Genomic DNA, 16480 nt, shown 5'->3' on the forward strand with positions numbered 1-16480 from the left:
GTGAATATTCGCTCCACAGGGAATGAGAAGTCATCCTTCACTGTGGTTCTAGCTTGCCATGCTAACTTCCACTCATGGTGATATTCAAAAGGAAGACCTTGCCAAAAGAGACCTTTCCAGCCGGCGTCATCATAAAAGCTAACTCGAAGGGATGGATGGATGAAGAAAAGATGAGCGAGTGGTTAAGGGAAGTTTACGCGAAGAGGCCGGGTGGCTTTTTTCACACAGCTCCGAAGGCGAACACACCTTCACTAAGACGGGCAGACAGCCTCGGACGACATACGCCAACATCTGCCAGTGGATCGTAAATGCTTGGGCAGATATTTCGGTCACAACTGTGGTCCGAGCTTTCCGGAAGGCAGGATTCACAGAACAACAGCGACACTGACTCCCGATGACTTCTACGAGACGGAACCGGCCATTTTGGATCCCACGCTAGCGCAACTTTTCAATTCGGACACCGAAGACGAAGAATTCGAAGGATTTACGAATGAAGAATAACTTCAGAAGGTGAGCGCTATGTTTATTTTGTGTGTTGTGACATTAACGTTCGAGCAACATTACCGGTATGTTGCTATTGCTCTACACCATTTTGAATTTTACTATGTTTGTGATTGCACATTTGTACATTTTGGGACAGAGTTGTTAGAACGCTGGTTTTCAATATATTATTAAAGTTTGACTGAACTATCTGACTGTTTTTTTGACATTCACTTTAGCGCAGCGTTTTTTTGACATTCACTTTAGCGCAGCGTAGGCGCGGCTTTTAGTCCGGGGCGGCTTATTGGTGGACAAAATTATGAAATATGTAATTCATAGAAGGTGCGGCTAATAATCCGGTGCGCCTTATAGTGCGGAAAATACGGTATATTAATTTATGAATTTTAACATAATTTATTGTACATTTTTGTAAACCTTGTGTAGCCAAATTATGTATTAAACAAGCAGAATGGGTCTCCAGTAAATGTATTCAATATTATATTTCAATGTTTTCCCCACCTGGATGTGTTTATTTCAAGCTTTGATTGAGTGATTGAGACTTTTATTAGTAGATTGCACAGTACAGTACCGTACATATTCCGTACAATTGACCACTAAATGGTAACACCCGAATACGTTTTTCAACTTGTTTAAGTCAGGGTCCACGTTAATCAATTCATGGAAGCGTTGTCATGTTTGTCTAATTAAATGCTTTTTGACAATTATTTCTTTCAGAAAAATATTTTAAGAGTTACTCAGTTGCGCTCCTGCTGGTTGCAGTAAATAGTGCACTCCATTGTTGCCTAGGTCGCTTTAAAAAGGCTCATGCAGTAATCTACGTAATGTACCGGTAATTGTTAGTCAATTAATCATGCCCAAATATAAAGATATGTCGTACAAATGTTCAGTATTATTTGTTGTATCCATATTTTATGTATGCAGTCCTCGCCACATTTGGGTTTTTATTCTATTTTTAAGCAAAATCCACAACATTTTTGGACTAAGTTATGCATTTCCAAGCATAAAATGGCAGACCTCCAGCCATGAAAGTATATTTATAATTAATGATACCTACTTTGCCTGAAACTTTTTTTTAATCGCAGCCATGTCTAAATAACCGCGATAAATGAGGGATTACTGTTTTATTAGAACATTTCCATAAAATAGCAAAATACAATAAGATTGACTCAAAAGCAGAGGTGTGGACTCGAGTCACATGACTTGGACTCGAATCAGACTCGAGTCATGAATTTGATGACTTTAGACTCGACTTGACAAAATGTAAAAAGACTTGCAACTCGACTTAGACTTTAACATCAATGACTTGTGACTTCACTTGGACTTGAGCCTTTTGAATTGACATGACTTGACATGACTTGCTACTTTCCCCAAAACCCAAAGATGAAAAAGTTATTCGGGAGCGCTCCGTATTTTTCATTGTGTACTTGTCTATCAGCGTTGCGTGTGTCAGCTGGTGTGGTCTCAGTACAACAGCCAATCAAATTAGATCTACTTTGTTTTCATCACACAGCATTCATCCAATCAAATTGCAGGACAACCAACGAAGAAGACATGTCCAAACCACACGCCAGTGAACAAAAAATGATGCCTAAAATAATTTCGTTTGGGTATAAAAATTACGAGGTGGTCAACACAAAACGGTTTGCAGTATGCAACACATGCGGTTCGAAAATTACTGATGACAACTTCCAACTTCGTCCGGCATTTGAAGTTGCACAAAGAACGGTAAGTTTTGAATGTAAGATAACGCTTATTGGCAGTAACGTGACTTTTATTTGCTGTGTAGTTAAATCAGTGAGGCTGTAAACTCACTGCTAACGTTATAACGTTATTGCAAACACGGGAATCTGTTGCAGTTCACTACCTTATTCATACTTTTTGTTCAGTGATTTTTTTAAGCAGGGTCACGTTAGTCAATATATCACACGTAACGTTAGACGGCGGTCAGCAGCACCGCGTATTTTAGCCACCTAAAAAAAGACAAAAATAGTAAAATAAAGGTCAGTTAAAATGTATACTATATTATGAATATGTGTACCGTTTTAGCTAGCTTTCTGACATACTGTTGGTTGTTTACCTCAGTGGTCACCAACCACCGGGCCGCGGCCCGGTACTGGTCCGTGGATCGATTGGTATCGGGCCGCACAAGAAATATTTTTTTATTTTATTATTTTTTTATTAAATCAACATAAAAAACACAAGATACACTTACAAGTAGTGCACCAACCCAAAACAACTCTCTCCCCCCTTTTGTTCTGGGCATTGAACATGAAGACTCTTCCTTCACTTCCGAGTGGCCATGAGAGTCTTGGCAGTGCCTGCCTCCAGTGCTCCAGTGGAGCGAGTTTTCAGCCATGGTGGCATCATACTACGCCCCCATCGTGCACAAATGACTGACAGACTCTTGGCTAATTTGGTCTTTTGCAAATGCAATGCAGCATAGGGCCCTGACATATAACAAGTACAACTTTTTTGTTATGTTCACGTATATGTCATGTTTTTTCAATGTTAACACTTTTGTACAAATAAGTACATTTGCACTTTCATTTTCAATGTGTTTGTTCTGTAAAGGAATGAGTTAATGTTTAAAATGACTGGTTAATAGTGCTATTATAAAGTGCAATGTCAACACAATTTTCTTTCCTGCAATTTAAAATGCACTTGTTTTAATAAATAAATACAGCGTTTGAAAAGCATACATAATCTGTGTTAATATATTAGTCTGTGGTTAAAAGGACTTGAAAGGACTCGAAACTCAAAATGCAGGACTTAGGACTTGACTTGAGACTTTCCAGTCTTGACTTTGGACTTGACTCGGGGCTTGCCTGTCTTGACTCGGGACTTGACTTGGACTTGAGGGCAAAGACTTGAGACTTACTTGTGACTTGCAAAGCAATGACTTGGTCCCACCTCTGCTCAAAAGTGCCCCTACTGGTTACAGCTAAGAAAATTATCTCCATGTTGCCTGCTTCAAGAAGTGCACAATAATTCTTATCAATTAATCTACTCATTAAGACCAAAGAGGACCAGATTGCACTATTTATGATTATTGTTGTGATTTTGACCGACTTGGGTTGCCAAATAATGTAATCAAATCCTAAAATGTTGTATATGCATACCTCTAGAAGTCACAATGTTTTTTTGTTTCCGCTTCCTCCCCAAATAACACTATACCTCCAATATTTATTTTACAAACTATAATGCAATTGAATCAAGAGCGTACCTGCTGGTTGCAGCCAAACATTTCGCTCCATTTTGGGGGGGGCATTTGGGGCTGGCAGCTTGTTTTCTATTGGGTTGCATCACATTCTAACTTAAATGAGAGAAGAATGTGAGAATGTAGTTTACATTGATGACTTTAGCTACATGAGTGGCACAAAAAGGAACACCTCCAGGTATGATGCGAACAAAGTAAGGAATCCAATGATTAGCAGGCCGGCTAATGCACTTGTTATGGACAGGAAACCAAGTGAGTGCATGATGAACTCATGAAAATTACAGCAGTAGTAAAAGGACAAAGGGCTATTGTGTCTTTTATGAATGTGTGTAATTGTGTTTGTGTTTGTGTGTGTGTCTGCAACCGCAAGTGCATCTAAGAGAGAGAAGATGAGCCAAAGAGACATGAGCGAGCAAGATGTGAGTTTGCTCTTTGAGAATTAGCGCAGAGCAGCTTGTTATTGTTAAATGAGGCAGTTTATGAAGCTTAAGCAGCTTGCTTGTATGTGCACACGCGACAACAGAAGCTCATTAGCTGTTTTGACGCCATACTTGCTTTGCCAAATGGGAAAAGTTGCAGGAAAAGAGTTTGCAGAAGTTTGTTTGTTGCAATGAGGTCAGGTTTCTTCAGGTGATCCTTCACTAAAATGAAGGCAAAAGTGCACTCTCACGTGCTATAACTCACAATGAAGGCACACGCATTTGTTTTTTACTCAACTGCAGCGTGTACCAGGCGTTCGTTGGGGGTGAAGCACCTAATGGGTGGGGTGGTCTTTTTTTATTAAAACTAAACATATTTTGGCACATTTTGTCAGATACTACATAGCCTGCATGGGGCACAGACATCTATTTAGGTTAGAGCAGTGATTCTCAAACTGTGGTACACGGTTTCCATCTAGTGGTACTCCAAAGAACCACTTGATTAAAGTACAGTGTTTTATTTTCCTATATTCAAACACAGTGTTAATGTTCAAACTGTGTGTAATGTTACAGTGGCCAAAAATATTAAATATACTTGTTAGATAAAACCACTTCCTTGTTTTTTCATGAATACTTAGGCCTACCACATTAATGTATTTTAATGTTGGTCATTATGGAGCAACATTTTTTCTGAGGTGGTACTTGGTGAAAAAAGTTTGAGAACCACTGGGTTAAAGCAACGTGGTGGGGAGGTATTTATTTGTACAAATGCATAAAAAGGAATATTAAATATCTTTTAAATTTGCTAATTTTTACTCGCAAAGAAAAAAAAGGTACGTCTGGTTAAGGTGCAGCATTTAGAATATAGTTCAATAATATCATTGTTTATGTATTTCCGTATAGTAGTATATTTACTCAACTGGGACGATGTACTTAAACCTAATTTGTTGTACATATTTGCTGTGATAACAGCTGTGGCAAGTCTGCACTTTAAATTATGCTGCCGTAATTTGACTCCATTGCACAATGATTTGTAACGAGCACTTTGTATATGTGTATATTGCACTGGTATTTCAAAATGATTTTAATCATGTAACAGTAATCGTATGTATTTTCAATCTTGTTGTGTGATTTTAATTGTGAATGCTAAATGTGCCTTAAACAGGACTACAGATGGAAATTAGCATGGTGCTAAATCTGGTGCTGCCATCCTTTTAATGTACCTGTACATTGACGTTTAAATAAAAAAAATATAATAGCCAGAGGTGTTTATTTACTTTATTGCAGACATTTATTATTAAGGGTATAAGGCATTTAATAGGGGCGCTTTTTTTTTTTAATTGTTCACATTTTTAGAAAAGGACATTAAACATGACATATTCTTTTAGATTTGTATTTGTCCTCTTAAAGAAAAAACTAGGTTTGTATTATTTGAGGAAGTTCAGTAATTTGTCAATGTTTAATGATCAACTAACGCCCATGATATCACACTGGACTAATAAGCAAGTTAACAAAAAAAATCAACTGGTTTACAGGAGAATTTAGTAAGGTTTTGTAACAAAAAACGACATATTGTAAAAGGGCAGGAGTTTTGTCTCAACTACTGTATAAATAAAATGGGTTTTAAATGGAGGTTTAATATTACCATCAATTTCAGAGCAATGTGTTTGCAACAATAATAATCATCATCTTTAAATGCAATCATCATGAACAATGGGGTTGCATAAAACCCCATCATAAACCCTCCCAAACGTATTTGTTTTTTAAGGCTACATGATTGATTATCAGCACTTACCAAGACGACAACAGCGGAAGCAGAAGTGCTCGCAGTCGTTTGTTCATCATGCTGCATAATACTGAATGTTCTCAGCATTAGTCAACAGCACGCTGCAGCTCATGCATATTTGTGTGCTCAAAAACGTTTCAAAAATACATTGTTTAATGTTATTATTTGGAACTATAACCAGTATTTACACCAATTGAGGAGTGGGGGCACTTTGTTTAGGGTTTTGTCGACGGCAGTTTTCTGGTCTGGGACATGAGGAAAACTGTCCACACCTTGATTGAGGATCCCAGGATGTTCCAAAAATGTCTGTAAACTCCACGTTTCCCTTTTCAGGAGCGGAACTGTCGCAAAATCATATTTTTTATACATGCATAAAACCAGCTAACACTGAGGGTTTCTGTTGTGCATGTAAGTTTATGACCACTAGAGGGAGACAAGGTTCCCACAAACTTGAAATCCATGCACTGGGACAATGACACATCTGTCCTAAGAGTACATTGTGGCATTTTTGTCAATTCACTTCCAGTGTTTTTTGTTTTGTTTTGGGGTTTTTTAAGATAAGGGACCTTTCTTTGAGAAGCCCTTTTCTGAGGTCCAAGAGTGAAGATGAAGGCACAGCTTCATTTTCAGCAGTTTTTCCATTAGAGCAGAGGCAGCAAATCATACTGCCGCACGCTTGGCGCACAAATCAAAGTGAACATAGAAGACGTAAAGGCCACTTGCTTTCTTGGGAGTGGAACAAAAAACACTTCTTTGCTGCCCTTTGCTATGCGTAGGTGCTGGAAAAGTGCAGGAAAGAAAGAAAAGCAAATGTTTTTTTTTTTTAAATTGCAATAAGTCTTCCTTCTACGTACCGTATTTTCCGCACCATAAGGCGCCCTGGGTTATAAGCCGCGCCTTCAATGAACGGCATATTTCAAAACTTTGTCCACCTATAAGCCGCCCGGTGTTGTAAGCCGCATCTAACTGCGCTAAAGGAATGTCAAAAAAACAGTCAGATAGGTCAGTCAAACTTTAATAATATATTAAAAACCAGCGTTCTAACAACTCTGTTCACTCCCAAAATGTACGCAAATGTGCAATCACAAACATAGTAAAATTCAAAATAGTGCAGAGCAATAGCAACATAATGTTGCTCGAACGTTAATGTCACAACACACAAAATAAACATAACGCTCACTTTCTGAAGTTATTCTTCATTCATAAATCCCTCGAATTATTCTCCTTCGTTGTCCGAATTGAAAAGTTGGGCGAATGTGGGATCCAAAATGTCGTCTGGCGCTGTCTCCCTGTCTCCCTGTCTTGGTGAACGTCACGTGTGTTCGCCTTCTGTCATCCACTGTTCCCACGCAGTTAGCAGTCTAGCTTTGAATGCCCTGTTGACACCAATATCTAGCGGCTGGAGGTCTTTTGTCAATCCACCCGGAATGACGGCGAGTATTGAATTAAGCGCGTAAGCGTGTCTCTTAATGTGATGTTATGAGCTAGCAAATATAACAACTACACTACCCAGCATGCAACGATAGTGACGAGCATGCGCGGTAGCCCTGAGAAGCGTTGTTGTATGCTGGGAGTTAGAATGTGGTTATGAGCACGCTGTGAGTAAACGTTGAGAACTCAGTTAACACGCCTCGTCTGCATTATTTATAATTAGACAGACAACACACTTAATAGGAGCCATTTTGGGGTCTTTACATAAACACACAAATGGAAATGAAACGTCACATATCCCAGCATGCAACGCGCGCTTCTTCTACGGGGAAAAAAGATGGCGGCTGTTTACCGAAGTTGCGAGACCGAAACTTTATGAAAATGAATCTTAATATTTATCCATATATAAAGCGCACCGGGTTATAAGGCGCACTGTCAGCTTTTGAGAAAATTTGTGGTTTTTAGGTGCGCCTTATAGTGCGGAAAATACGGTAGTTTGTCACCTTCTTGATATGTGCACAGGCAGCAGACTCCCAAAAATGTTACAAATATTGTATTGTGTTGTCATCCATCACTTACATGCAGTACATGCAGTATTTCCATATGAAACTATCCTGCATGATCTTCCTGACTGTCCTTTAAACAAACTTTTTTTTCAGTCCATCTTCAACCCAAAAGTTGTCTTCAAAGTATCAGTTAGTCCACATTCATCTGCTCCATCAAGAGTTGACTTTAACCAATTGAACAAAATACCCAATAACTGAAAAACAATTAATGTATTATCATTATAGTAAAATGATTATTTATTCCACTTTATGTTAGTGTTTTGTGCAGTAAAACCATTATTTTGGGGACTTTCCGCAGCCAAGAAACAATCAATTTTATTTTAAATACATTCTGTAGAGGGGCTTTGGAAGATCATACAGTTTTTGTGTGGGAATATACAAACATTCAAAATAAAGCATTTGATTATTTTTTATTTTTTTACCATTTCTAAGTGAATAATGTAAGAATTTCAACAGCAAAATTGACAAATTCACACTTTGGGTTTATTGGTGCTATATTGCAGCTTTACTACCAAATATAAGATGGCATTTTTCTCCTCCAAGAAAAAGATACAGTAGGTTGTCTTATATTTGGAGTTTAGGTTTATACAAGCAAACCAGCAGGTTATTATACTTGTATTAAAGAGGACCTATGATGATTTTAATCTACATTTTAAACATTTCCTCGTGGTCTCGACCAGAGTTTCTAAAACATATTTGCCCATTGTCGGGCCGCCAAAAATATCTGTGTCTCAGCTGTGGTCTGTAAGGCACGCAGCAGCGGTTCTTAGTTTTAACACACTTTTCCAACACTTCTGGCAGTAATGACAAGATCAAACACGCAGTAAGAGTCTGGAGATAAAGTCAGAGAAGTTTGTTAAGCGCAAAAATTATGACTAAAGAGGTGAAGCCGTATTTTCATTTGCACTTCAATTGTATTGACAGTTTTGTTAAGAAACATATAATCATTATTAATTTAGTAAGAATTTATTTTAGCACTGCATAGTATGTGGGCTTTGTACCGAGGATGTCGTTGTGGCTTGTGCAGCCCTTTGAGACACTTGTGATTTAGGGCTATATAAATAAAGATTGATTGATTGATTGATAGTTCTATGTTAATTTATTTTTGAGTCCCTTATTTTGCAGTTTATTTTTGTAATCAGTCTGAACTAAGCCTTGGTAATCTTTGTGATCAACATGCTTTCATATAGTTTGACAAGGTTTGTCCTGCTAAACTAAGTAAGTTAGATATACTTACTGAATACGATTAAAATCAAGAGTAAGATTACTAATTTAGTATTATTATTTGAGTGGGCCCCAGACTCCTCTGTAGTGGAAAAGTTGGGCCCCGAGGTCAAAAAGGTTAAGAACCCCCGGTCTAGTTAAAATGTATTGGATAAGCTTTTTGTATACATTTTGCATAAATGTTTTATAGCCTGAAACAGTTGCAGTTGAGAGCTTGATCTATTTTCTAAATATGTTCACCTCACTGTGACGTCACAATGTAGTCTGACTGCAAAACCCCACAAACAGGGGCATCTAAAACTGCATGCAAGCTCACACTAAAATGCATGAATCTTATGATTTAATGCTTTGGCATTGTTTAACATGAGTATCCAACATTGTAACATTTATAAGTCAGAAAAGACAACATTCATCATAGGTCCCCTTTAAAAACACAATTTCAGTTAAAGTTTGTTTTTGGACTACTTTTTCCAGACTTTATTTTGTCCAAAACCAGGACTTGAACAGGATATATATTCAGGTTAATTTATACGCTGGCATTTCCGTTTTTGGGCTCAGTTCAATAAGCAATTTTGTCTTTTTTTATTTTTCATTTCAACAACACAAACTGTGCATCGTGTGGCAAAAAAGAAACGATCCAAGTTCTAAAAGTTCCACACACGAACATCCGGTGAGGTGCAACACGATGGTGTTGACATCAACACCTCTTTGCTTTTTGACATGATGGCCTGAGTTGCTCAATGTTCTCGCTTAATCCAAATACAAATGTTCATTGTCTATTTCTTTTCAGTCGCCTTCGCAGTAAAAGCACAAAAAGGTGTCTTGATTGACGTACAGCCGACAGCGCTCCCTCTTAGCGTTAAAAGGACAAACCTGCATTGGGACGCTTGCACTTGGGCATCCTCAGCTTGCGCACGCTCTTCTTGTCCGCCTTTTTGCTATTTTTTATTTCGGCCTCCCAGTGCTTCTTCACCAGCGTGTACAGCCTCATGGTGGCCTGGGCATCCTGGACCTGCAAGAACAATTTCACCTAATTACATTCATGACACACGTGGACTTTGAATCAGATGACACGATGACTTACAGATGAATGTTCACCCTGCTGAACCTTGACATTGAGTATTCTCTGGCAAAGTACCCTCAACGCGGGGCACTTACTCTGAAAGAGAAAACACATGTACGACATTCTGTCTGATGACGATGATGATGATGATGAAAAGATTTGATCTGTTGGTACCATAACAGTCTTCCTGAAGGGTTTATACTTCTGAGTGTCACGGGTTTTCTTTTTTGGGTGATCCAGAAGCAAAATCTGTAACAATAGAAAATGTAAATCTTTAAACTGACTTCAAAATAAAATTACCGGTATTTGAATTATACGAGGGAAAGACAGTGAGATATCATCAATCAATCAATGTTTATTTATATAGCCCTAAATCACAAGTGTCTCAAAGGGCTGCACAAGCCACAATGACATCCTCGGTACAGAGCCCACATAAAAGGTAATTGATGAATGACCCGACAACTTTGTTTGTTTAAGGTGTTTTTTCACATCATACTCATCCAAGCAAGCATTTATAGAGCATCAAATTCCTTTCACAAACCGTTACCACAAAGTTTCAAGCACAGAAACGTCTTGCTAGCCCCACATATCACATAATAGCAGCATTACCTTTAAGTCATTGTGCAGCGCGTGTCCCACCAATATTCTTCCCTTTAGTATCTCGGAAACTTCCTTCCGCACAGTTGCTATGTCCTCTCCTGCAATTGAGAGACAAACATGACAAATGTATTAGAGATCAACTGATATGTTTTTTTCAGGGCCAATACCGATTATTATTAAAGGAGGCCGATATACAATATTTGGAGCGGATATTTATTTGCAGTGCCCTGCAATGAGGTGGCGACTTGTCCAGGGTGTACCCCGCCTTCCGCCCGATTGTAGCTGAGATAGGCTCCAGCGCCCCCCGCGACCCCAAAGGGAATAAGCGGTAGAAAATGGATGGATGGATGGATTTATTTGCAGTGAAAATTATTTAAACATGTCATTAAACAGCTGGACAATGCCTTAAGTTGTTTTTTTAAACTTTTTTTAACATTATTTTTGAGCAAACTCTGGACCAGTAGCAACATAATGTTTTAATGAGGCGCTAATGTTTTGGTTAAATTAGCACCAAACAACATCAGGGGATTTCACAAACACCTTTATTATGTGTGTATAATACTGCGGGTCAGAGGAGCATCAATATTTACACTTCAAAATATGGCAAATCTCCTAGAAAAATTAATAGAAACATGGCATTTCTCTACATCACCATCTACTTCATTTTACACAATTCCATAGCAGTTTATAGATTTAACACATTGTAAGGTTTCCTTGTGAGGAACTCATAAATACTGTGAACATTTAAATAAAATCATTTGTGGTCTCCTTCACGTATCCAATAGATAACCATTTTTTAAGCTGGCTAAAAAAATGTATTCCTGGTTGTTACAGACAGAATGCAAATGTTTGACCTGCTCCCTGATCCTCTTTACTTATATAATAGGTCTCCTATTCAGAATCATCTTTATTGGCCAAGTGTTTAACACACAAGGAATTTGACTTGGTAGACTGTGCTCTGTTTTTTCACTGCAAGAAACAAAATAAAAATGCAACAGGTACGAAAGAACACAGGACATTTGCAGCCTCAATATACCATATTTTTCGGACTATAAGTCGCAGTTTTTTTCATAGTTTGGCCGGGGGTGCGACTTATACTCAGGAGCGACTTATGTGTGAAATTATTAACACATTACTGTAAAATATCAAATAATATTATTTAGCTCATTCACGTAAGAGACTAGACTTATAAGATTTCATGGGATTTAGCGATCAGGAGTGACAGATTGTTTGGTAAACGTATAGCATGTTCTATATGTTATAGTTATTTGAATGACTCTTACCATAATATGTTACGTTAACATACCAGTTGGTTATTTATGCCTCATAAAACGTACACTTATTCAGCCTGTTGTTCACTATTCTTTATTTATTTTAAATTGCCTTTCAAATGTATATTCTTGGTGTTGGGTTTTATCAAATAAATTTCCCCAAAAAATGCCACTTATACTCGAGTGCGACTTATATATATATGTTTTTCCTTCTTTATTAGGCATTTTCGACCGGTGCAACTTATACTCCAGAGCGACTTATACTCAGAAAAATACGGTACATGTATTTACAAAAGTTTAGATTTTTGGCAGAAATACTGCATATTTTCTGTCATCTTCACCATTCACCAAGGAATCTGCGCTCATCTTTACATACATCTTTGGAAGTACCATGGACTAGAGTTTAAAAATTTAGTGATCGTTCTTTTTCCGCGTCCGCAACCGAGTTATGGAACCACCGGAGTTGCGAGCTATCACGGAGCTAGAAGCTTTTAACTCTCAACTAAAAACATATTTGTTTAAATTGGCTTTTAACAAACAATTGCCGTAAGTATTTATTATCACGGTTTTAATATGCGTGGTTTTACTTGCTTTTAACTTATTTGCCCTGTAAAGCACTTTGTTCACCATTGTGATGTTGTAAGGTGCTATACAAATAAACCTTAATTGATTGCTTGACTGATCTTCATGTCCATCCATTTCTGTCCATTCATCTTCTTCATTCACCGCTTTGAAGTGAAGTGAAGTGAATTATATTTATATAGCGCTTTTTCTCTAGTCACTCAAAGCGCTTTACATAGTGAAACCCAATATCTAAGTTACATTTAAACAAGTGTGTGTGGCACTGGGAGCAGGTGGATAAAGTGTCTTGCCCAAGGACACAACGGCAGTGACTAGGATGGCGGAAGCGGGGATCGAACCTGCAACCCTCAAGTTGCTGGCACGGCCACTCTACCAACCAAGCTATGCCGCCCCATGTTGCTATTTGATTCAATTACGGAATATGAAACTCTGCTCGCTCCTTTAATGAGCCCAAGCTGCGACTGCTGCTGACGGAGGGCGAAACAAATAAAACTGAACCGGTAAGACGTCGATAAAGAAGGAAAAAAACCACTGGATTTTCCGGGGAAAAATGGACGCTTTGAAAGTTAAGCAAGAGACATACTTTGTACAAGCGACCAACATTCCAGGAGGAAGACGGTGTGGCCAAAAGAGCGCTGGGGTGGGAAAAAAAAATCAACCCTTCACATGCAGGGAAAAACGGGCCAGTGAGCAGTGGTTATGACTTCTCTACATTACTAATTATTTTTTATATAATAAATACCGCAAACATATGTGTGTATGTTGTACCTGCTCAAAAAGGTTTTTTTTTTTTTTAAAAAAGACTGATGCCGGTAAAAAGAGCCCCATGCCAATAAACGTCAAAATGCCAGATATCTGCGCCCAGCCGATCTTTAATATTTATGACAGGGAAAAAAGACAGACTGAAAAAATGTGAGAAACCAAGGGGGAAAATGACAAAAACAACTTGGAAAACGAGTAGGAAAATCCACAATACAACAAACCAAAAGTTTAACAACCACTGAGTTACTGCAACATTGCAGACATTTAGGAAACAAGCTTTTTGCACCTCCAGTTACCTCAAAATCTTACTTGACTTCATCACCATGACCAAATCGGACATGACAAAAGCATCCTCCATTGTCAATGTAAAGCACAAGTGTCAAACTCAAAATGATCATGTTGTATGGCCCATGAAAACCTGGAAATAATATGAGTCAGCAAAGCACTTTATCTTTCTGGCTACCGGTAAATTTATTTTTGTTTTTCAATGTTCACAAAAAGATTAATTTTATAAATGTGCTAATGTACATATTCAAAGCATTTTTTTGAGGGGTGTTCTAAAATATTTCAATATCTGCATGTCACCTTGACTTATGATTTCAAACCAAGTTATCCACGAATCTGTTATTGGAAAACATAATAAATCAAATGCATAGGCAAATGTGTATACTGCGGCTATGTTGGACTTTTATCTTGAATATATTTTATTTTGAAAGAAAGAAATACAAACTTTCAATTTGGGTTTTTGTTAATGGGGAAAGAAACCCCAGGGCTTCACGGTGGCAGAGGGGTTAGTGCATCTGCCTCACAATACGAAGGTCCTGAGTAGTCTTGGGTTCAATCCCGGGCTCGGGATCTTTCTGTGTGGAGTTTGCATGTCCTCCCCGTGACTGCGTGGGTTCCCTCCGGGTACTCCGGCTTCCTCCCACTTCCAAAGACATGCACCTGGGGATAAGTTGATTGGCAACACTAAATTGGCCCTAGTGTGTGAATGTGAGTGTGAATGTTGTCTGTCTATCTGTGTTGGCCCTGCAATGAGGTTGCGACTTGTCCAGGGTGTACCCCGCCTTCCGCCCGATTGTAGCTGAGATAGGCTCCAGCGCCCCCCGCGACCCCAAAGGGAATAAGCGGTAGAAAATGGATGGATGGATGGGAAAGAAACCCCAGTTACTTTACAGCCTTTACTAATTTGCAGTTATTTATACTATTCTAGAATTTTGCGGCCTTATTTCTTTTGTGTAACTTTATGCCTCAGGGCTATAAAACATGTTCCCTCGAATGCATTTATCACCTGTAATTACATATTGACCCAAATATAAGATTTTAATCGTGGGAAAAAAGTCTGAATGAAAATGCCAGTTGTCTTACTTTTGGGGTCTTTCAATTTATTCAAAACCAGAGGCACCAAAAAAAAACCTTCTCAACCAGTTGGTTCGTATTTACTATTCGCTAGAACTCCAGAAGTTTTTTTAGGGAAAAATAACCACTTTATATTCAGAGCAGTGCAGCACTTATCAAAGTTCATCTTCTCACTTATTTAAAGTTAAACATTCCAACTCACCATCTCTGATGTCCTTTGGCCGGATGCCACTGAAGGCCGTCCTGTAGTCCGTCACCTCCTCGGTGGGCTTCACATATTTGTCATACAGACACTTCCCAAACTGGTTGACAATAGAAACGCGCGCCAATATGCTCTCCTCACCGTCCGGACCAACTCCCACCATCTCACAGTCTATGGCGATGGCTTTTGTGAGACTGATGCCGAAAAAGAACACAGGGTTGAGGTTTGATTAATTGTCATGGCAATGCACATAAAGCGCTACCGGAAATACTGGGATGTCACTCACCCTTCAAAAGCTTTCGTCTTCACCAGAGCGGCGTCTGTGTCCGGATTTTTCTGCACGCCCATCTTTTTCCTCATGATGTCTGCTGCCTCCTGCCCAACCGTCGCCTCCAAGTCGTCAGGGTCCACATCGTCGAACCAAATGTCCTCCCTGCGAGACATGCCACATAATCATGTAGCTTCATGATTTTAATAGAATACAACATGTTTATGTAGACTTACGCTGTAGGTTTGGTCTCTTTGACCTCAAGTTTTGGCTTCTTGAGATTTGGAATGCCATTTGCTTTATTTTTCCTTTTAGAAGCAGGCGGCTGTTTCGTCTCGGACGCAGCAGGAATATTCACCGGAGCGTCAACAGTTTTGTGTTTCACAGATTTTCCTGAATCTGTCTTACTTGGCAAAATGTTTTTAGATATCTTTTCTTTCTTTTCTTGCAGAGGACCATTGTGGTCTTTTGATGTTTTGGGCTGATTTGTTTTTGTCTGACTGGACTTTAAAGTCTGTGGGAATGAAGGAAGTGTTAAAAACGGCATTGTCATCATTTATAGTTTTTGTTTTTTTACAGTGTAAGAGTAGTTCGCTTACCTCTTGTAATACTTTCCAGTTGGCAGAAAAGAGCTGCCCATCCTTTGGAGGTTTTGTAAGTAGAATATTCGTGGGAGGGTTTTCGACCTTAGCTTTCTGTACTAACTTACTTTGTTTCCAGATCTTATTTTTCTTCTTAACGGTTTTACGTTTCCCGCCAGGTTGCGTTTGTTTCTCGGAGGCAGCATGCTTTTTCTTCTCTTTCGCCTTCGACATGACGACCATTTGTGTACTTATAAATGCTAGTTTAGTGAGAAGGTGGATAGCACACACACGGCGACGCTAGCTTTTCTTCGTCATTAAACTTGGACAAAATTATACGTTTCCTGTTTGAAGACGACGACTAACACTGCTTACAAAAACACATAAAACCCACGGACGAATGCTTACATATTATTATTATTATTTCCTTTTTGTGCACATGTTAAACTTCTGCCTACCGCAGTACACATGCGACTAAACCACGCAGACGCGTCAACTTCCATCTGGTGTAACAGCTTCATGTGTTCGGTGTCAACATTGACCCAAGAAGAGCTGGCGTCCTGTTAAAAATAAAATTATAGAAAATACCTCAATCGTATATAAATGATAAAATATATATATACTTATATTATTCTATAATAATAATAC

General features: G+C 38.6%; 1 protein-coding gene across 1 annotated transcript; it reads right to left on the reverse strand.

The window, feature by feature from the left end:
- Positions 1 to 9634: 9634 nt before the first annotated feature.
- On the reverse strand, positions 9635 to 16373 carry rexo4 (REX4 homolog, 3'-5' exonuclease). Its single transcript, XM_061967700.2, has 8 exons — positions 15851 to 16373; positions 15488 to 15765; positions 15270 to 15416; positions 14984 to 15177; positions 10817 to 10905; positions 10382 to 10456; positions 10229 to 10303; positions 9635 to 10156 (listed from the first exon to the last, which is right to left on the reverse strand). Exons 1-8 carry the CDS (start codon positions 16073 to 16075, stop codon positions 10004 to 10006), a joined length of 1236 nt encoding a protein of 411 aa, XP_061823684.1. The 5' UTR covers positions 16076 to 16373; the 3' UTR covers positions 9635 to 10003.
- Between the last annotated feature and the right edge of the window lie 107 nt (positions 16374 to 16480).

This window comes from Nerophis lumbriciformis, linkage group LG11 (assembly GCF_033978685.3).
Source record: "Nerophis lumbriciformis linkage group LG11, RoL_Nlum_v2.1, whole genome shotgun sequence".
In the NCBI taxonomy this organism is placed as follows: domain Eukaryota; kingdom Metazoa; phylum Chordata; class Actinopteri; order Syngnathiformes; family Syngnathidae; genus Nerophis; species Nerophis lumbriciformis.

Coding starts and splice junctions, on each gene's coding strand:
- rexo4 (XM_061967700.2), bottom strand. CDS start 16,075: ATGGTCGTCATGTCGAAGGCGAAAGAGAAGAAAAAGCATGCTGCCTCC. Junction 15,178..15,269: donor AAGACGAAAGCTTTTGAAGG/GTGAGTGACATC, acceptor TTTCGGCATCAG/TCTCACAAAAGCCATCGCCA. Junction 10,457..10,816: donor CGCTGCACAATGACTTAAAG/GTAATGCTGCTA, acceptor CTATTGTTACAG/ATTTTGCTTCTGGATCACCC.